At 40.7% G+C, this 22,365-nt stretch overlaps 1 protein-coding gene across 3 annotated transcripts in view; it reads left to right on the plus strand.

Annotated features, from left to right (window-relative positions):
* STAG1 (STAG1 cohesin complex component) overlaps positions 1-22,365 on the plus strand; it is a 201,555-nt gene that overhangs the window by 73,341 nt on the left and 105,849 nt on the right. For all 3 annotated transcript variants that reach the window (XM_087964870.1, XM_026687465.2, XM_087964871.1), the window contains exon 3: positions 14,080-14,182. In XM_087964870.1, coding sequence (XP_087820996.1) covers positions 14,080-14,182 — 103 coding nt within the window. The remainder of the gene's footprint in view (positions 1-14,079; positions 14,183-22,365) is intronic.

The following is a 22,365-nucleotide window of genomic DNA, read 5'->3' on the forward strand; positions in this document are numbered from 1 at the left end:
ATATAACTGGTACCACGCTGTTCACATAATTTGTTTATTGAAATAAGAAAAAATAAAAAACTTATTAGAAAAAAAATAAAGTTAAACAGAACAGAAAATACAATAATTATTAAAAATAGCTTGAATATACAGTGGATATGAAAATTCTATACACCACTATTAAAATGAAAAGCTTTTGATATGTAAAAAATGAGACCAAGATAAACCACTTCAGAATTTTTTCCACTTTTTATATAAGCTGTACAAGTTAATAACAATTAAAATGTACAATAATGGGGTTGCATAAGTGTACACACCTTATAAGTAAGAATGTAGCTGTGTTCAGAACTAATCACATTCAAACTGATGTTAAATAGTAGTCAGTCCACACCTGCCATCAATTAATGTGACTGATCAAGCCCATATAAAGTTCAGCTAGGATTTTTCTGGCATTTACTCAGTTACCTCTTACAGCAAAAGACATAATCTGCAAAGATTACAAAACTCTCAGACCAACTCACCTCACGGGGTTGTTGTGGAGAAAATAGAAGGAGGAAAGTGTGTTGAATATGTTCACTGCCTGCAGTTATGTGTAAAAAGTAATGAAAGATGAGATATAAATACAATAAAATGTTATTACTTAATTGTTATAGCTAGTATTGTTTTCTGCCTGCTTAAGATGGTCATTAGCATTTTAACTTGATGGTGGAAAAGGGTCTTGGAATTTAGAATTTTGGAATTAAAGGGATTTCATTGTTGGAAGGTATCAGTAAGGAAAATGATACAAAAAAATCTTCAAGGCATTGGATATACCATAGAACGCAATGAAGACAGTCACAACAAATGGAGAAAATACAGCACAACAGTGACATTACCAAGAACTCAATGTTCCTCAATATTGGTGAAAAACAAAACAAAAAGAAAACTGAGAAGTCGCCAAGAGGCATACAGCAACATTCCAAAAGCTTTGGTCATGTACTGTATGTGACAACAATCACCTGTACTCTTCATATGTCTGTGCTGTGAGATAGGATAGTAAGACAGAACCCTTTTCTTACAAAGAAAAACTTCCAAGCCCGGTTTCATTTCATAAAAACTTACATCAAGTCTGACAAAAGCATGTGGGAAAATGTGTTATGATCTGATGAGGCCAAGGATGAACTTTTTGGCTGTAATTCCAAAAAGTATGTTTGGTGCAAAAACAACACTACACGTCACAAAAAGTGCACCATACCCTCAGTGTAGCATGGTGGTAGCAGCATTATGCTTTAGGGCTGCTTTTCTGCAGCTAGAACTGATGCTTTAATCAAGGCGGAGGGAATTAGAAACAGTTCCAAATATCAGTCAGTTTTGGCACAAAACTTTCAAGCTTCTGCTAAAATGCTGAAGATGAAGAGGATTTTCACCTTTCAACATGACAATCCAAAGCATGCCTCCAAATCAACAAAATAATGGTTTCACCAGAAGAAGATCGAAGTTTTGGAATGGCCCACCCAGAGCCTGGGCCTGAATCCAATTGAAAATCTGTGGGGTGACCTAAAGCAGGTTGTGCATAGGAGCTGCCCTCTCAGTCTGACAGATTTGGAACACTTGTGCAAGGAAGAGTGGGCAAAGATTCCCAAGGCAAGATGTGCCATGCTGAGAGGCTTCTACCCCAAAAGACTGAATGCTATCATAAAATCAAAAGGTGTTTCAACAAAGTATTAGTTTAAGACTGTATATTTTACATAACCATCTAAATGTATATTTTATTAATCTTTTCCTCTTAAAAGATTTAAGTTTATTTTCAAAGAATTGTATAACTTATGTGATAAAGATGGGAGGAATTCTGAAATGATTTATCTTGGTCTGATTTTTTTTTTACATCTCAAAAACCTGGCATTTCAACAGGGTTGTGTAGATTTTTTATATCCACTATATATATAAAAAAAAAAATCAGAAAGGAAAACCAAAAATGTGTGCTTGTGAATCCGTTTTCAGTCTAAGCCTCCCCTCCTCCTGTGCTAGACAGAACAGATGGGTTTGACAGCTTTCCTAAAGCCCAGAAAAGATTGGGGCTGACTGAATCTTTAAGGGAAGGGAGTTCCAAAGTGTGGGAGAATCTATTGGAAATAGGCCCCTTTGAAGCCCCATCAAATGGTATTCATATAATATTGTAGCCATGGAACCTGGAAGGCGTGGACCCTGTTTGATCTGCTGAAAAGGGCAGATGAATACAGGTTATTGCAATAAATAATTTAAACGGGGAAAAATGAGAATTAACAAATACATTGGCATGAAAATACATATGTTCCATGTTTGTGAAATTAAAAGAAAGGGAGGTAAATAGATTGGAATAAATGCTGAATGCAGGCAGGAAAATAAACATGTAGGTTTTAATTATAAACAGAAAGCTAAAGTTTATGGTTGAGTATCAACTGGCATCATGACATTATTTTGAGTGTTTGCTAAAGTAGAAATTAATAGGTCTGTGATAGTTGCATGTTATGCTTCAGTGAAGCATGATAGGGAAAGAACCATTAATGAGTTATGGGGGAAATTATGCAACATTCTGAATATATGTGACATGTAGGAAAAGGTTATTATGTCAGGCAATATGAATGGATGGATGAAAATGAGAGACTGAAGAAAAGATCTGGAGCCCCAAGAATAAGTGAGAATGTTGATGGTTTGGTGAATACCTGCTTAGAAAAATGTCTGTTAATTCTTGTTTACATATTGTAAATGTAAGACTGTGTGTGTGTGCATGGCAAGGAAATATAAAAACATACTTGATTTGATTGTTTATGTTGAAAAGGATTAGTGAAAAATACAAGCAAAATAGGTTTTGAATGTAGGACAGGTAATGTCAAGAGTGAATCTTATTAAAAATGGATATGGGAGAATTACAAAATAAAGCAAAAGTGGGGAAAAAAATAGCAAGAAAAAAAGATACATTACATTTAAATTAATAGAAAATAATTTTCAGCCAGATGAATAAAGGGATGGACATGAGGAAAAAGGATACTGCAATCTCTTGGAACAGCGTGGAATAGCAAAATAATTAGTTTACACAGTGCCACTGAAGTGTGTGGAGTTATGCTAATATGAAGCATTAAAAAAGATACCTGGTAGAATGATAAATTGAAAGGGGTTGTGATGGAGGAGAAAGAGAACATAGAATGATTGCTTCAAAAATGGGGAGGAAATAATGGTTTAGAGGAAGGAAAGCACAGTGAGAAATGGCTGCAATTAAAAGAGCTAGAGAAAATGCAAAATTGAGTAGATAAAAAAAAATTTAAAATGGGAAATGGATGAAAAGGTCTAAACAAGCCTATAGCAGAATAAAATGTGTACTAGAAGAAGTACTTTAGATACTTTTATCAGTATTATAATAACAGTAAAGAGGTACAATTCAAAGGTAAATGTTATAAATGTTAATTTTCAGGTAAAATTGAAGAAAACTCTTAAGTGCAAAGACACTTATGGCAAAGCTACTTGAGTATCCAGTGTCAGTTGTACAGTTGTAAAAATAGTAGTTATTTTATTATACAGAGTGAATTATGTAATGTATTGCATTTGTTCATGACTGGAAAACTTACTGTTACTGTTGTACAAACGAAATGCTAACAAGAGATAATTGCTGCTCAGCAGATCATTAAGAAATCTACAAATGTAATTTTTTGTGTTAATGACTTGGTTTGAATTATGAAATATCGTATGTAAATATGGAGTTGAAGTTATTTCATGTGGAAAAATAAATTTACACATTGATTGTTATAAATTATGACAAATAGTATCATATAAATGATAGAAATCTAGTGAACAGTAAGTACATGGCCTGTTGTGATTATTGTTTAAAGGACAGAGCAGATAAAAATTGATTTTAATGGATTTTTTATTTAAATGGATTGTTTTGATTTTTATCAAATTTATTTTAATAAAATGCTTTAACAAAATGCTCTAAAGATAGTTTTACATTTAAAATACATTAATAATATAGTTTATTCAGCATGAAATGGAGCTTAATTATGTAGCATGAGGCTGTACATTCTGCAATATATACAATTGGGTAAATTCATTCAATGAACCCAAGTTCTGCAAACTCAGATAACATGCACCGCATTGATGCATTCACACAATTTCACAGTAACCATGAGATAAATCATAAAATAAAGTTCAGAAATATTACTTTATCCCATTGTTTTGCAAATCTATCTACACTACAAAGTGTATGATTGTTTGAAGAGAAATGCATCTAACCACCAGTGTGAGGAGGAAGGCGAGCAATAAAAATGAAAGTGAAACCTTCTCAGCAGCTTATAAATATAATATTAAAGAGCACCTGTCATTTCAGATCCCTCATGGCAGCGCCTGTTAGCGGGCATCCACTCACCTGCTGCTTGCCACGTCCCTCACCTTGTTGTGCCACTGCCGCATCACCAGCCGTCCCATTAAAGTGAAGGGGACTGTCGGTGAGTCAACAGCGGGTCAGAGGAGGAGCTGCTGCGGGACAGTGATGACAGTTGCTCTTTAAAAATTATGATTTAAATCAAATCGATTTAAATCAAGCCTTTTTACTAGTGATTTAAATCATGATTTAAATTGTGGTTTAAATTGACCTGATTTAAATCAAATCCACCCTGTTAAAGAATAAAAAATAGCTGTGTATAAGTTTGCTTCTAAAAGTGAGAGTTAAGTATATAAGAAGTAATACCATGTTTCTCAGAAAATAAGGCCGGGCCTTATCTTCTTTTGACCCCCGAAAAAACGGCTAGGCCGTCTTTTCAGGGATGACTTAATTTCTCCCCCCCACTCTCGCCTAGAGTGCGGTGACGAGAACTGCCTGCCCTCCCGCAGAGGCATCGCTTTGATTGACAGCAGCTGCGTCAACAAGGCCCTGCAAGTCGGTGAGTCTTTCGGGGTTGGGTAGGTGGAAGTTGCGGAGGGAGGGTGATGCGATTGTTTCTCTCCCCCCCCCACACACCTCACTTTGCTTCCCACCCCAGAGCTTCGGGTCATGGTCTCGTCCCTTGTACGGTCGGGTGCTCTCCTCTTGCTCCAGCCGCCCGAAATCCCCCCGTGTACCTTTTCCCCCCTCTTTAAGTTTTCTTTACTCTCATTCCCTCCATCAGTTCCCTAAGAATACAGATTGGCCGGGCAGCTTCCTCCTCACCCCTCCCGGTAGTTTTAAAAAGGGAACCATCTATCCACTTTGCCCTTCGAGAAGAGGCAAGCCTTCTAATCCAAGCAGAAGAGAAAGGGAATCATCCCACAGACCCTTAGCACCAAGCTTCCCAGAGGATTCTCCCAAAGGATCCACGCCAAAGGAGGATTCACCCCCTGAAATGCACTCCCCTCCTTTGGGGTGAATCCTCTCATGAATCCTCCTTTTGGGGTGAATCCTCTCATGAATCCTCATTTGGAGTTCTCCCAAAGGATCCACCCCAAAGGAGGATTCATCAGACGACCCACCCGAAAGGAGGATTCATCAGAGGATCTACCCCAAAGGAGGGTTCACTGCCTTAAATGCACCCCCTCCTTTGGGGTAGATCAAGGGACGAGACCATGACCCAAAGCTCTGGGGTGGGAAGCAAAGCGAGGTGTGTGTGGGGGAGAAACAATCGCATAACCCTCCGCCACTTCCACCTACCCAACCCCAAAAGACTCACTGACTTGCAGGACCTTGTTGACGCAGCTGCTGTCACTCAAAGCGATGCCCCTGCAGGAGGGCAGGCGGTTCTTGTTGGCAGCGGGGTCTGTCTTACCACTGCTCCTGTTGGAGACGGCGCTGGTGAGAGAGGCACCAGTGGGAACCGTAGAAGCTATGGCTTCCCTGCCCGAGAAGCAGCTGAAATGTTGCCGGTGGAGGAATGTGCAGCACTCCAAACGAGGCAGCGCACGGGCAGAAGGGAAAGCAACAGCGGCGGAGGAAGCAATAGCGGCAGGTGCGATGCAAAGTGTCCTACCGCCACCAAGGCCAACATCCACGCCACCACCGCCACCCGCCCGCTGACCCGGCCTGCACCCAGCACCATACCCAGGTCTGCAGCAAAGGGGCTTGGGCGTAGGGAGCTCTCCGCGCTCCACCATGATCAGCCGTTAGGAGCGGCTGGTGGCGAGGCGTGGCTGCCCGCAGGGTGCTCCTTGCGGCAAGATTCCCTGCTCCCCCAATTTTGCATGTTTTAAACTAGGCCTAAATTTGGGGGGAGGGGCTTAATTTCACCTTATGCCTAGACAACATGCTGGGTCTTCCTATGGGGGGGGGGGGGCGTATTGTTGGAGAAACACGGTATATAACTAAATTTAATACACCGAGAATGGGTAAATTTAAGAAATGGAGCTGGTAAAGTAAGGATAGAACCAAAAAAAATGGATAATGAATTAATATAGATTTGAAAGAAGAGTGAGTGATTAGCATAGGTAGTTTTTTGTTGATAATCATTTAGCAAGCATATGGAATTATGATGGTGCTGAATAAGTGATACTTATAATCAATCCTCAAAGTTCTGGCTATCTTACCTTGGTCACATGATCATGATCTAGGTGCTTGACAACCAACTTGCTGTGTCCCGTGGTTGTGTAACCACAATTTGCAATCTTTTCTGCTAGCTTCCCAGAAACTAAATCAATAGGAAAGCTGGCAGGGAAGTTCACAAGTTGCTCCCATTCCGACCACTTTTTTCCCCAAGAACATTGGCTGTTGTATACAAGATATAGCAGCACCCACAATTTCCCAGCAGTTATTGTAGAATACACAAGTTGCTCCCATTCCGACCACTTTTTTCCCCAAGAACATTGGCTGTTGTAAAGATATAGCAGCACCCACAATTTCCCAGCAGTTATTGTAGAGTACTGTAGCAGTTTCTGGTGTTTCCTCCTGAACCTGGCAGCAGCCAGACTCTCGCTATGTTTGTGCAGGGCCATGGCAGCCATCCCGCTTTGAACAGCAGTGAACCTCTGCCTAGCTATGCTAATGTTGTGCTGCAGAAGCTGCTTACCTACTGATTGGCTGCATGCAACTGCCCTGGACCTGTGAATTCCTACTGGCTTCATCATTGACTTTGCTTATTGAATGACATCGTTATGTAACAATCCGTGAGCCAAATAGCAACAAGGACTGCTGGGAATACTGTCACTAAGCAATGCAGTCACATGACATCATGATTTATGATTCATGACATCATGATTTACATTGCTTAGTGATAGAAATTTCAGTCCCTATTACTATTGTTAAGTGAAGAATACCTGTCATGCCCCTGGTGGAGACTGACTCTGAGGAAGAGGAGGAACAGCCAACAGGGAGTGGGAGTGTGGCTCCAGAGGTGGTGGAGGAGGCTGGGGAAGGGCAGAGGCTGGCTGAGCAGTCAGAGGAGGATCCAGGCCCATCCCCTGTCCATCCTAGGTCACGCAGGGAGAGGATCACGAAAAAGCGAGGTCTACTCAAGAGGAGATTACCATGATCCTCCTCGTGGCTTGCAGCTGGGAGCTATGTATATAAGTTTGTAACTACGCAGTTAGAATTGCCGGAGTCAAAGTTTAGTGTTTACTTTGAAAGAGGTTTATCTTTGCTGGCGTTCTTCCCATGGACTCTCCTCTGTTATTTTCCCAGAGTTTATGATTAGTTATCTTGGCTTGCTTTGAAACTCGTCAATGCGGTTTGTTTTGGCTTTCTTTTTGCCTCATTATTTACTTTTGTGACTTTCAACTGTGCCTAATAAAACAGTGAAGTTAAGTTGAAGGCCTTACCGGACTTTAATGTATGTTTTGGGTTTTGGGTTATTTTCGAGAGACTATGGGTCATCACAATACCTGTACAAGAAATACTGTGAGGTGGTTTAGTCATATAGAGGCAAAAAGTGAAAACCAAATCCTGCCTGCCTGCCTTTCTTTTTTGTTAATAAGATTTTTATTTGATTTCCAACGTTAGAATACAAAATTCAAAAAAGAAATGAAAGAAAAAAGACAAAAACAAAACAATATAAAGCCAGAAAAATGTGCATAAAAACAAAGTAACAAAGATAACACATAAATTCCCCCTCCCCAGTTGAATATTGATAATTATATTTCAACAGTCAATTTCCTTCCGCTCTTTGCAAAACAGGTCCACATTTCATGAACTTCTACATCTCTAGTTGCTTAATTATTATATGACATTAAACACATTACAAATAACAAAATCTATTATCCATCAATCAATTTGACCTACCATCTATCTACTATAAAATAAACCAGTTAACAGGTAACCCCAACAACAAGCTAAACTTCAAAACCCTCAGTTAGCAATCACAGACAGCTTCTAATCTACCATAAATCCATTGCAATCATGATCTGTGGTCTGTCCAGGATCAACTATCCTTGATTGATTTTTGATAATAAAACTTTCCCTTGAAATTATAACTGGACTGTTTCCAAATAGTTGCACCTCACTCCTTAAAGTCATAGATCTCAATGAGAGTTCTTTGCATCGCTTGTTGTTCAATAGGTTTTCTCACGAATCGAATCACAGTATCCCTTAACAGTTGTCTTCTGGTTGCATATAATAAGTCTCTCTCACAATTTCCTTCAGCTTTCCTAAGAAGATTCAGTCCATCAACCATCATCTCCACTGTGATTAAACTTTTCAGTCTCCTCTAGGGACTCTACAATTCTCAAACTAAACTTCTCTTTCAAATCTATGAATGACAAATTAAATTCCAGTCCACCCAATTGCAAGTCTGATTTAATTACATGTCACCTGTATCTTGAGTGTCACCTTTAGGTTGATGTAAAGCTGTTGTTAATTCATCAAATATTTTATTTAGATTTTCATATACAGTTTGTAAATTGAAAAACATGGGTTCTTTTTGGATTTGGGGGAGGCATTGTAAAGAATGTATAGTGTATAGTATTCAGAGTTTGTTATTATTTATTACTGCTGTAATTTTAATATAATCCCATTTCCTTTTATGACCGAACTTCCTTGTTGCAAAACAAGCAATTTCATCTCAAGGACATAACAGCGTAAGCACAGAAGAAACAGATATTAATTCCCACAGTGGACAATAAATATAAAAGGGAAGTCCCTGTTTCTTTTAAAATGAAATAAAAAAGAAAAAGACCAGATATATATACCAAAATAGAGTAAAAAAACAAAATTATTTTAAGAATAAATGAAATACCAAATCCTTAAATAGAAATCCATAGAAATCTAAATGAAATCCAATCACTTTCACTACCAAAGGGAAAGTGTTCATGCTGTTGACTTCCATGCAGCAAAAGTGGATGTTATTTAAATCCAAAATGAAACGATATGAAAAATTCACTTCCATAATCCAACAAGGGGCTATGAGATAAATCTGCATTCAGCCATATGTTTAATAGTTAAAAATGTAGGTGAAGACAAAAGTAAGCTTCAAAACATGATGTTAAAACCAGGGTGTATCTAAAGAAATTACAATTGGAAAAGATGTCTGTGCGTATTATGGAGCAAATATTGCAGCCACGTTGCAGTGGGATTCTTTTACAGTGCTGAACACTGTTGGAGTACAGGAGTCAATAGGCAGAACTGGTACATGAAAGGACACCTATCTGTGGTCCTCTCAGGCTCCGCCTCCTGCCCTCACAACACTGCTGCTCCATATTTGGCGCTCCATATGCACAGTGAGACGGTGGTCCAGATTCATATTTTTTGATAGGATATGTACAGAGTAACCCTTGTATAACAAGGATATGCACACGGAAAACGGTTTATGAGAACAGTTATGAAGAGTTGAACAAGTTGCATTAATGTTTACTTGAAGAAGTAGCACAGTCCAATAAACAGTCCATGTCATACATGTTTTTAACAGTCCAGAAATATCCAGTTATAAAGTCTTCTTACCGGTTCCATGTCTTTTACAGCAGACAAGTATCAAACCATAATACAACAAAATAACCTTCGATATCAACAGAATATCAAAATAAATAGTGTTAGTATCGGTCCGTAGTCAGTTAGTATCAGTATCAAGAGAGATCATCAGTGAAAAAGAGCAAGAGAAAGATAATTAAACCATGTTTTATAGCTCCTTCTTATGGCAACTTGTAGCATAATTAACCAACCGGAACACAGCATAATACATTACAGTATTTTTCCTTAAAGCTGCAAACATATATTTGTAGTTTATATATTGTCAACCCAACTACGTTATTAACATATACATAACATTTTTTTTCTTCGTTTCGTCCTCAAAACCTACATGCGTCTTATAGTCCAGTGCAGTTGCCTTATACAGCAGCTTGCAGATCAATGTACTCATTTTGTGATGCAGTACTAATTTTATATGCAAAGATATTTACCCTCTTCTTTGTCATTTTCTCTGTTAATAAAAATAGAATAGAATTCTTTATTGGCCAAGTGTAACTGGACACACAAGGAATTTGTCTTGGTGCAAATACTCTCCGTATACATAAAAGAAAAGATACATTCGTCAAGAGTCAAGAACCATAGGTACAACACTGAATGATAGTCATAGGGTACAATAAGCAATCAAATCATACTAGGAAACAGTCACTATAAATCGTAAGGATACAAGCGACAAAGTTACAGTCATACAGTCACAAGTGGGAGGGGATGGATGATAAGGAGTGATGAGAAGATTAACAGTAATAGTAGTGCAGACTTTGTAATAGTTGAACAGTGTTGAGGGAATTATTTTAGCAGAGTGATAGCTTTCGGGGGAAAACTTTTCTAGTGTGCAGTGCTCTATAGCGTCATTTTGAGGGAAGGAGTTGAAACAGTTTATGTCCGGGATGTGAGAGGTCTGTAAATATTTTCACAGCCCTCCTTTTGACTCGTGCAGTATACAGGTGCTAAATTGAAGGCAGGTTGGTAGTAATTGTTTTTTCTGCAGTCCTAATTATCCTCTGAAGTCTGTGTCTGTTCTGTTGGGTTGCAGAACCAATCCAGACAGTTATAGAAGTACAGATGATAGACTCAATAATTCCTCTGTAGAACTGTATCAGCAGCTCCTTGGGCAGAAAGAAAGAAAGAATTGGTTTCATATATAGGAAGTTCTTGCTTATGACTAGTCACGTAGCAATTGTTTGAGGTTCCCCCAAAACTACTTACAACCCAGCTCCAATGCATCTCTTTCTCTCTCTCCCTCTCTCTCTCTCCTTCCCCCCTATCATGCACACACATGGTCTGTGGAATAATTGTCTTCTGTGAAACTGGTCCCTCGCACCAAAATGGTTGATCTCAGCCAGTCCTTGAGTATTGAAGATTTGTCTTTAAATGAATCCAAACTCCAGCTCCTCTTTAGGACAATGATGGTTTATTCAATATATCACCAAACAACAAATACTCTAATCCGGCAAGAATGGCTATAAGCCAGGCAAGGTTGGAGTTGGGTTTGAGTTTGCTCTCTTTCCTTTTATTACCATTATCATGAGACACACCACACCACACCCAGGTCTATATGCAGTTCTAGTTCTGGCCACGCCTAACCTATTATCTCTAAATGCTATTAATCCTATAACATGTCTACATCCCTAACCTATTCTGACCCTCACTAATCCCTACCTGGTGCCACCCTCACCATGTCTTAATGCTTAATTACCACCTATATGTGCCCCAACCCCCTCTAACAATGTGCACCAGATCCATACATGAAAAAGCTATTTCCAGCCCCACAGTTGTTTCAGAATCCATCCTGCAGCCCACAGCTCTGCTGAGTCATTCTAAAGCAACCTTCAAAACCATCGGCTAGCACACAAGCAGCAATACAGATCCGGCGTCAGCAGAGTTAAGGTGATATTTTCCACTGATAGCTGACTTGCTGCGAGGTGTGTTCGGAGCTGACGGGCTCCGTAGCGAATTTGGAGCCCAACAGTTGCATCCACTCAGAGGTGATATTCAGCTGGTTCAGACAGGAAATTTTGAGTAGTTCAGAGAACCGGCAAATACCACCTCTGGCTGGCCCTGCCCATCCACCCCTGCTGTTACCTCTCCTATATTACCTTGTTTTTTAGCTCACTGATTCGTGATTGCCATGCCTCAGCTAAGCTAAAAAAACAGCTCAGCTCACCAGCGTTGTCACACAGGATGATTTTTGAGTCCTGCAAGCGTGTGTGAAGCTCGCTCTAATAGAATCAGTAGGAAAAAATTTGGAAACTCACCACTGGCTCCACTGCAATAATAAAGTAGTTGCAAAAAGTAGCAAGTGGAATCCCTGGAAACATTAGTTAAAGAGGACTTAAAGGAAATATATATTTGTAATCCTGGATACCTGCTGTCAGAGTAAAGAATTTTTAGTTAATTGACCTTATAGGATGAAAGTAAAAAGCTTTCTTTTATGTATATTGATATAGTACTTTCTCTAACCCGGGGTTGCCAACCTTTTGGACCTCAGGGACCACCAAACTCATAATTTTATTTCATAATTTTTAAATCCTGCGGACCAGAGACTCTCGGAAAATCCCAAAAAAAGTCTGCAGGAAAATCCTCCCCCCTCCCATTTTCCTACCGATTGATAATACTTTATTTGGGATCGCAGGATACCGTTTCCAGTTCCGTTCTCAGGGGGAGAGAGAGAGAGACAGAGGCTTTTGGCTTCATGCAAGCAAAGCAGTAGAAGCAGCAGAAGTCTTTCTTTCTCTTCTCCAAACTCTGCCAGAAATGAGTTTTTGCTGGCGCAGCCTCTTGGAGTAGGATGCCTTGCAGGGTCCCAAAGATTCATTTCTAGCGGAGTTTGGGGGAGAGAAAGAAAGAGTTTTGCTGCTTTCCTTGCATGCAGCCAAAAGCAGAAGAAGAAAGAAATGGAAAGAAGCAAGTCCGGTGGCCAGGCGAGGTTTCCCCCTCCCTTCACTACCTCATGTTGTTCACAATGCAAGTGACACAAGCCTTATGTTCCCATGGACCATGTGGGTGGCGCAGCCTTGTGTTCCCATGCAGCCTGGATTAATTGCTTTGGGGATTGCTTTGGGGGTGACATTTCTGTGCAGACCACCAAAATTTTCTCGCAGACCACCAGTGGTCCCCAGCCCACTGGTTGGCAACCACTGCCCTAACCCTTCCATAGGAAACAAAAACAATACACATTACATATTTCTTATTGAATGTTTGATTGGGACTTCTGTACATATATACAAAATCTGTTAGAAGTCTATGCATAAGTTCATCAAGAAAAGTGTGTGTGCATGGGTGGATGTATCTGTGGAGCTTGCTTTTGCTTTGAATCTTTTCACATTTTTATTTTTGATTCTTATTTTCTTGCTAAAAGACTTGTTATCTATTGAATGTTATATAAACTGAATATAGCCATTCGCTTCTGACAAGTTGTAGATTCCATCCCCAGCTCTAAAAGAACCGCATAGTTATAATGATTTGAAAATGAAATCACTATTAATATTACTGCATATATTATTTTTGAGAGGTTCATATAGATAGGAATGAAACCCCAAACAGGAAGTCCAGCATATATTGTATATGGCACAGGGCCAGAATATCTGTGGAACCTAAGGCCATCTACTTCATCCTATCAAATCTGATTGGATGGGCACTGTCCTTAGCACTGGGATAGCACTGAGGTGGATGAGAGGATTTAATAAGGATGTTGAAAGCTTAACTTTGGTTTTTAATATTTATGGTTTTAATAGACATACATATTATGCTTTTTTATTGATGTTTAATTGTTGATGGGGTATCTGGGAGTTTGATTTAAGATGTCCAATTACATAAATATATTTAAAAATAAATAAATACCTCAAGGATGATAGTCAAGTCATTATTAATCAATAATTAAATCAATTAATAAATAATCCATTTACAGATCTTTTATGTGCTTAGATTAAGGTCTTGAAAATTTATAGCTCTCTAGATGTTGGATTCCAATTTCCTTCAAATCAAGGCATTATGGTCAGTGGTGATGGTTACTGGATATTATAATTCAGCAAAATAACCTAAAAGAACTGTTGACTATACGGTTTTCATATTAGTAATTTTATGAGTTGAGATAATTTGAGTGCATATAGTGGGTAATTTCAATTTACTGAATTTGTTTCAATTTATAGTGTCTATCATTTGTATTAGCACCAATTACTACTACTTTTATTTTATGTACTTATGCTTACTAATTAATTTTAATTGACATTTTCTTTCAGGGATTCTACAAATGAAACTACTGCACATTCAGATGTTGGTAGTGAATTGGAAGAAACGCAACTGAAGGGGAAAAGAAAACGTGGTCGTCCTGGTAGACCTCCAGTATGCTATTTTTTTTCTCTGAATACCTGTTAAGATTGTACCATTTCTTTTTCTTAATTTTCACATTAGCATTTGTTGATGCTGCTACCTATTTGAAGACTTGTACTGTGTATTATAGAAGTGGCATGCCAGCAATATTGATTAGTACAACAGTTAATGAACTTGTAAGAAGAATTGACTTTTCATATTCCATTTTAAAAAATTACATACTGCTAATTGTTTTTGCCCAGTAGTGAGCAACCTTATAAGCCCCATGTAGGTATGTGAGGGCTAAAATATCAATATATAGCTCATTCACATGCCTTGGGAGTTGTAAAGGAAAACAGTATGGAGAAAGCTCAATATTCCAGCCCCTTGCAGCCTCTCCTGTAACTGATTTGTAAAGACTGATTCTTTAAAAAAAAAATCTATATCAAATTAATATATTTGCATGAAATTGTGTTAATGATCCAATACAATATGCAATTTTAAAAATGTGGAAAAGAGAACATAAATAAGATCTGGACATTTTTATCATTAGAAAAGATAAGAAATTTGATAAAATTGCTTAAAAGCCGTTCTCCAGATGAGCTGTTCAGAGCATCCAGTAGTCGGGGAGGTGCTTCAGTCTCTCATTGGATAGGCTGGGCTTAATTGCGAGACATTCCTCCTCCTCCACAGGACTCCTCCCTAGCGTTCCCCAGTTTTTGCTCAGCCTTCGTAGGAATAGGCAGCTTTTCTTTTCCTTGGCCGGAATAGGAGCAAAGACCCTAAAACTTCTCAAAACCTCAGGTTTCTCGGAGGGCGCTCTTGGCGTCCCGAGAGTGGATTGAGGCGGCAGCCTCCAAACCGCGACTCTAAAACTCTTGACATTGCAATTCCGAGTTTAAGCAGTGCCGTTCTGAACAGCGAGTGCGGCTCGTGGCGGTTTTAACGGCTCGAGGCTTTTCCCCTGCAGAACGCCGAAGGGGGTGGAGGCATCAGCGCCTTTTACCCCTCCCTGTCTTGTTTTTCTTTTGAGATCTGTTGGTGACTTCTTAGCCATGGTTTAGGCGGGAACTAGCTGCTGGATCATTCCCACCATGCAAAGAAAGTGGCCAGTGCCATTTTGAAGACCGCGTGGCGCCAATTCAGCATTGAATAATTAGACTGTGAGAGGCACTTTCCCCATCAGGGTTCTCCTTTCACAGGCCAAGGGGACTTACATCTCTGCTTCCCCATCCATTTGGGGTAGTGGAAGAAATTAGTTGGCTAATCTCACAGCATATTTCTTCCAGCAGCTCAACAGCGAGCACCAAGGCCTAAATCCGCCTGTGCAGGGCAGCTGTTGCAGGCCCATTGCTAGAGTTTCTGGCCTGAATAGGTGTTCTCAAATTTGAATTAATCTGGTCTTCATCAGTGCAATTGACTGAAGATACTGAGGAATTTAACAATACTCATAATTTCCAAAACTTCTGTGTTCTTATTAAAAAAAAAAGATTATATTAAAGGGGGGAATTGAATTTTTTCTTAAGGGTTCCCTGTCTGCTTCTGGAGCAGTCCTTGGGTGTGCCAACCACCCTAAGCTGCAGCCTCATAGATAGACATATATATATATATATATATATATATATATATATATATATATATATATATATATATATATATATATATATATATATATATATATAAACACACACACATACACACACACCACTACAACTTTAAAAGCACAACTATAATGACGTGCGAAAGTACCCGAACAAAGCTGAATACCATGTGTGTGTGTGTATGTGTGTGTGTAGGTGTGTTTGTTTTCTTAAGTTTTTGCGGGTATTTACATGTATGTTATTCAGCTTTGTTCGAGTATTTTCCCACGTCATTATAGTTGTGCTTTTAAAGTTGTAGCAATGTTTCGGCAGAATCTCATCTGCTATCATCAGGCTTCTGTATTGTGTTCGTCTGTGAGTCAGACTTTTACAGTTGTTTCAGTTTAAATTTGGGGCTAGCCTACTGCTGTGCCAGAATGGTTTTTTCTTCATCCTGATTGATTGGGAGTCTTGGTATGTGTTTATTGGTCTTGGAGTTTGCTGTGTTCTGCTTGATTGGTGTTTCTAATATCTTCTGTCTGTTTTGTGGCTTTTTTGTGTGTGTGTCTTGATTGGCTGACAACATTGTGTTCCTGTATTGGAGGCTTTTAGTGCAGCTTGGCTCCGAGTAAACGGACGGCTATCATTTATTAGGAAGCTAGGTTTCATCTGGGTGCCTGGTTGGGGTGTGTATGTGTATATACAGTTTTTTTTTCCTTTTTCTATACTATAATCCAATGGGTCTCAATGACAAGCAGTAGTAGCTCTAGACCATCAACCTCCAGAGTCATGACCAGGGCCCAGGGCAAGTCTAAAGAGTCCAAGAGACCTTCAAGGGCCGCTGAAAAGAATGCCCATAGACGCCACCAGGCATTAGAAAAGCACATGAAGAAGTGCATGCAGGAGACTGAGAAGGCTACCTCAGCCTCGTCTCCTCCTCGGGTCGCTCAGGCCCAAAGTCCCCAGCCTCCTGCCCTGGACCTGTCTCTACAATCCAGGTGCAGCTCTGCCATGCAAGTTCATCCTAGCACCTCAACGGCGGCACCTGTTGCACGAAGGGCCCCCAAGGCCACATTTACCCCAACAGCAGCTGGACTTCATCAAGAGGAGTCCCTCCCAGAAGATATTCCTGCTAGAATGAGAGCATGGATGGAGCTAGCAATACAACAGGGCATCGCAGCTGGAGTACAACTAACCGTTCTGGCCAGACAGCAATCCGCAGCTTCTGACTGTGATTCATAATCAGTACGGTCACTAATCAGGACAGAACAGCATTACCCACAGGTACCTCCCCAATGGGAAGAGTTCTATGATTCCAGACATACCTCCCCAGGGCATGCAAGATGAGGAAGGCCAAAATGACCAAATGGAACAAGCTGAGTCAGGGTCTTCACATGACGGCAACCCAGCCCTATCAGAGGCAGAACACCTAGAAAGGGGCATGTTGGATGATGAGGGTCTCATGCCTGATTAGCCGACATTTACGGGTCTGTTCCACCCTCAATTAATTAAGTAACTCCTGTTCAAGGCGAAACACACCGCACGCCTTTACAAATCGACCCCCTCTTCCCTGCCAGCAACAATATAGGAGGAGTCAGAGGACTTGATTTTTTTCTCAACCAGTTACCGAGGTAGACGTAATCCCAGTCCTGTAGATGTTTACTGATCTGGTACAAAAACAATGGGCTTCTGCAGCTGCATACCCCACCCCCACAGGATACAACAGGAAGTTTTACAATCTGGCACCAGAATTCTCTAACTCCCTAAACACACCAGAAGTTGGTGATCCTGTTGTAGCTTTAACCTCCCCCTCCACTATTCCCAGTGAGGTGGAGGAGGTGCTTAAACTGGAGAATAAAAGAGTGGAGTTAGCTCTTCATAAAGCACACCAGTCAGATGCATGGGACATAAGAGTGGCCACAGCCACATCTTTTTTTACCAGATCATCCCTTAGGTGACTTCCTCAACTGAGGGATACCTTCCTGACCTGTAATGTCAGGGTGCATTAGGACATAGCCAAACTAATAGCAAATGCATTCTCATCAGACGCAACACTCAATTCGGTTAAATTTTCATCAAGAGCCATAGCATCCCAGGTTACAGCACGGTGATTACTATGGCTCAGATACTGGCAAGCTGACACTAAGCACAAGTGGAAGCTTGCCTCATCCCGCATTTCAGGAGACAAGTTGTTTGGCACTGCCCTTGATCTGCTCCTGATAGAAACCAGAAATAAGAAAAAGATCCTCCCCTCTCTTTTTCGCAAATCAGATAACAGGAATACCCAGTCCTTTCAGAGGGGTTCCTTTCGTCCCTTTTATCAGGGTCCATATTCCCCAAGATTCCAGAGAGCCTCTGGATACACGCAGGGGCAGCAGTCAGAAAGATCTGACTTTGGGGACAGGGTAATAGAAGGGGAAGGCAAGGTAAAAAGCAGGGCATTCCGCTGCCCCAAATAGGGCCAGTGCCAACGCTCCCATTGGCAGATGACTAAAACTCTTCGCAAACCAATGGGATTCCTCTCCCTCAGACTCGTGGGTCAGAGATACCATTAGATTCGGTTTAGCTCTGGAATTCCATTCCATACCCCCGAACTTCTTCATGACATACCCACCTTCTAGGGACCGTATTAAAAGGACTCTTATGGAGATAGCTATCCACCATTTGCTGGAGATCTGAGCCATTCAACCAGTGGCACCAGATCAACGAGGGCACAGATTTTACTCACATCTTTTTGTGGTTCGGAAGCGTTCGGGAGGGTGGAGAGCAATTTTAGATTTAAAACGCCTTAATCGCTCTCTGGTCTACCGAAAGTTTAAAATGAGCACATTGCAATCTATTCTGCTCAGCATTAGACAGGGTGATGTTTTAACATCTATAGATTTAACAGAGGCATATTTACACATCCCAATTAGGCCCTCACACAGCAGGTTCTTCAGATTTTGTTACAATAATCAACACTTTGAGTACATCACCCTACCTTTTGGTTTAGCATCCGCTGCCAGGACCTTTAAGAAGGTTCTGGCAGCCCTGGCCTCCTATCTCAGGGGTAAACCTGTCCGGCTACAGTGCTATCTTGATGACATTTTACTTTTGTCATCATCCACCCAACAGGCTGTAATAGACACTCAGTTCACATTACAGACCCTCCAACAGCACGGGTTTTCCATAAACCGGGCAAAGAGTCTCAGGCATGATATTCTTCCGATTAAAATCGGAATTCCGATTTTTTTGGGAATCCCACCCCTTTCCCCCCACCCCTTCTTCTCCTTCCCCTCCCCTCGGAGGCCCCGAGTCAGGAGTTGCTGGCGCGGCTCGCGGCTCCAGTCCCGCGTTGCCTCAGGAAGGGAAAGGCAAAAGGAAGAGCCGCTGCGGCGCTTTGCAACGGCAGCAGCGGCTCCTGGTTTTGCCTTTCCCTTCCCGAGGCAACGCGGGACTGGAGCCGCATGGAGCTGCGCCGGCGGTAGCAACTCCTGACAGCCCCAGCCGGATACCTGAGCGGAGCCCGGGCGGTGCGAGCGGAGGCTGCTGAGCGGCAGGAAAAGGGAGCTAGGCCAGCCACAGACCAGCCTCCGTGCAACACGCCACCGCCCGGCCCTGGTGAGGGAAAGCAGCGGGCACTCCCCGGGCGCGCGGCGGGGGGTCTCTTGGCTGGCCCCGATTTTTTTTTCAGAGCGGAATATCATGCCTGGAGTCTCTTAACTCTATCAACTCGCTTAATTCACCTGGGAGCCATTATAGACACAGTGGAAGGGAAGGTTTTTCCTCTGTCCAGATAGACAAGAGAACATTAAACAATTAGCTCAGGAGATTAGAACACTCAAATGGGTACTCCTGGCCCACTTATCTAAATTGTTGGGAAAAATGATCTTCTGCATCTCTATTGTTACCTGGGCCTGGCTTGATGCCAGAACCCTACAATGGTACCTGCTTCCGTACCAACGATCAGGAAGAAGCAACTCCAAGTCCCAGGTCAAAGTAACATCAAATGTCCTGATATCCCTTCACTGGTGTACCATTCCGACCATCAACAAAGATTGTCATTTCAAGGACCCCCACAGATTGTCCATCACAACAGATGTCAGCCTGTTTGGATGGGGAGCACACTGCCAGTCCCTCGCGGCTCAAGCACTTTTTAAGGTGTTATTCACGTTAAGGTAATAATAAATTACATTTTAAAAACAATATTCTACTGGTTATTGAAATAGGGCATTCTGCAGAGTGGTGTCGATAGGATCCAGAAGCTTGGGTTGACTGACTCTGCTCTGCTAGCTCTTTAGAATGAGTTGTTTAAACTGAGGACATGCCTCCTGCTCTCCAACAGTCCCTCGTTTTCTACGCAGTCTGGAGCTCTGCAGCCATATTTTTTAGCACTCGAGTTCTTCAGAATTGGAGTTGAAAAGTGTTCGTACAACCTTCGCTTGTCTTTTTGCAAACCATCTCTGTTCAGCGACCAGAGCCTTCGGTTCGAGTCGCTGGGCTCAAAGAATCTCCTTGCAGCGATTTTGGGGCATTTCCTGACAGAGCGTGAGCATTGGTGTATCTGCCTGGCTGACTGTCCTGAGAGGGAGCGCAGCTTGCGACAGGGGATAGCGGCGCAATTAGGAGTCTCTTGGGGCTGGCTGCCCTTCAGGGAGACAGTCCACGAGCAGCAGTCAGGCCCAAAGATCAGTCTTCTGAAGCTCTTTTGGAAAGCACTCTCCCCGCTGCCATTTTGACCATGGATCTGGTGGGAGCACCATTTTATTTCATTTTATTTAATACATTATTAATTTTCCAAAGTTTAAAAACATAAAATTAAACTATATGCGTTATCAACACAAGACATCTTTTACATTTCCTTACGTATGGTTACTTATTCCATTACCATTACATATTATTCTTGTTACAAATAAATATATTTCATCTTACATTTCAATCTTTTCTATAACATATATACATATTTACATACTTCCTCATTCTTTTCCTAATTGCCATTTTATTTTATTTTTATTTCTAAACCATTCATACCAGGCATCCCATGCTCTATAACTGTGATGGCGAACCTGTGGCACGTTTGCCACAGGTGGCACTCAGAGCCATTTGTGCTGGCACGTGAGCTGCAGGCAAACTTACCTCACTGTGCATGTGAGTGCCTCACAGCTGATTTTTCAGCTGATTTGAGGTCTTTTTTGGCCTCCCAAAGGCTTGAGGAAGGTTTCTGCAGGCTTTGCAGGTGGAAAACTAGCCCCGTTTCATCACTTCCCGTTTTTCCAAAAATATTGGAAGTGACGAAACAGGGCTAGTTTTCGGCCTGCAAAATCTACAGAAGCCTTCCTCAAGCCTCTGGGATGCTGAAAAAGGCCTCAAACCAGCTGAAAATCAGCTGTGAGGCGCTCACATGCGTAGGGTATGGGGGTAGTGCATTGCCTTCTGGGTGCTGGCACGTGAGCGCAATTGTGCAAGCACATGCACAGTTTTTGGCACAGGAGCCCAAAAAGGTTAGCCATCATTGCTCTATAATATATTGAATCTTCTTTGTCTTTTAATTTCAACGTTAGCCTATCCATATCTATACAGTCTCTTATTTTCTTTATAACCATGCCTTCTGATGGTATCCTTTTCTCCTTCCAAAGTTGCACATACGAAATCCTTGCAGCTGTTAGTATATGTAATATAATGTACCTATCTTTTTTACTGCATTTTTCTGTTATTATAACTAATAAAAAAATTCTGGATTAAATTCAATTTTCTGATTTATAATTTCCTCTAGGCATTGTCTGATTGTATTCTAGTATTTCTTTACTTCTGGGCATGTCCACCAGATATGAAAATAAGTGCCTTTTTCTTTCCCGCACTTTCAACAATTTGGATTTAAATTAAACATTTTTGCCAATGTAGTGGGGGAGGTGAGGTACCACCTCTAGAACATTTTATACAGATTTTCCCGTATGCTGTGGATATGATTAATTTGTAATTTAGTCCCCACATTTTTTCCCAATTTTCCAAATCTATATTGTGGCCAACATTTTTTGCCCATACCACCATAGTTTCTTTCACCACCTCCTCTTCCATTTTAAAATCTAGTAAAAAAATGTATATTCTTGAAATCATTTTTTCCCATTCCTTGTAGAATCCTGTCTAATTGGTGTTTTTCCATATAAAATCCACATTGTTCTTTGTCTTTTTTATATCTCGCCTGAACTTGTATGTATGGCAACCAGTCTCTGTTTATGTTTTGTTGCTGTAATTCTTGTATTATTTTCAGCCTTCCTTGTGCATCTAATAAATCTTTATAACTCCTCTTTTTTCCAGATCTATTGCATTTGGGTAGATTTGTGCTTCCATAGTTGACAACCAGTATGGTATTTTGGTGTAATGATTCTTTTTAATTTTGTTCCATATCTGAATTAGTGAGTCTCTGATCATGTGTCTCTGAAAATATGCATGTTTGCTTTTCCCATCCTATAGAAAGCTATGCCACCTTTTCTGCAAATTGTGACCTTCTATCAACAGTGTTCTTTTATTTTCCAAATTGATCCAGTCTTTAATCCATACCATAGCTGCTGCCTGGTAATACATTTCCCAGTCAGGAAGTCCAAAGCCACCCTTTTCTCTTTTGTCCTCTAATAGTTTCATTTTTATCCTAGCTTTTTT

This window comes from Notechis scutatus, chromosome 4 (assembly GCF_049901735.1).
Source record: "Notechis scutatus isolate UNSWTSFEM ecotype Mainland chromosome 4, rNotScu1.2, whole genome shotgun sequence".
Classification (NCBI taxonomy): Eukaryota; Metazoa; Chordata; class Lepidosauria; order Squamata; family Elapidae; genus Notechis; species Notechis scutatus.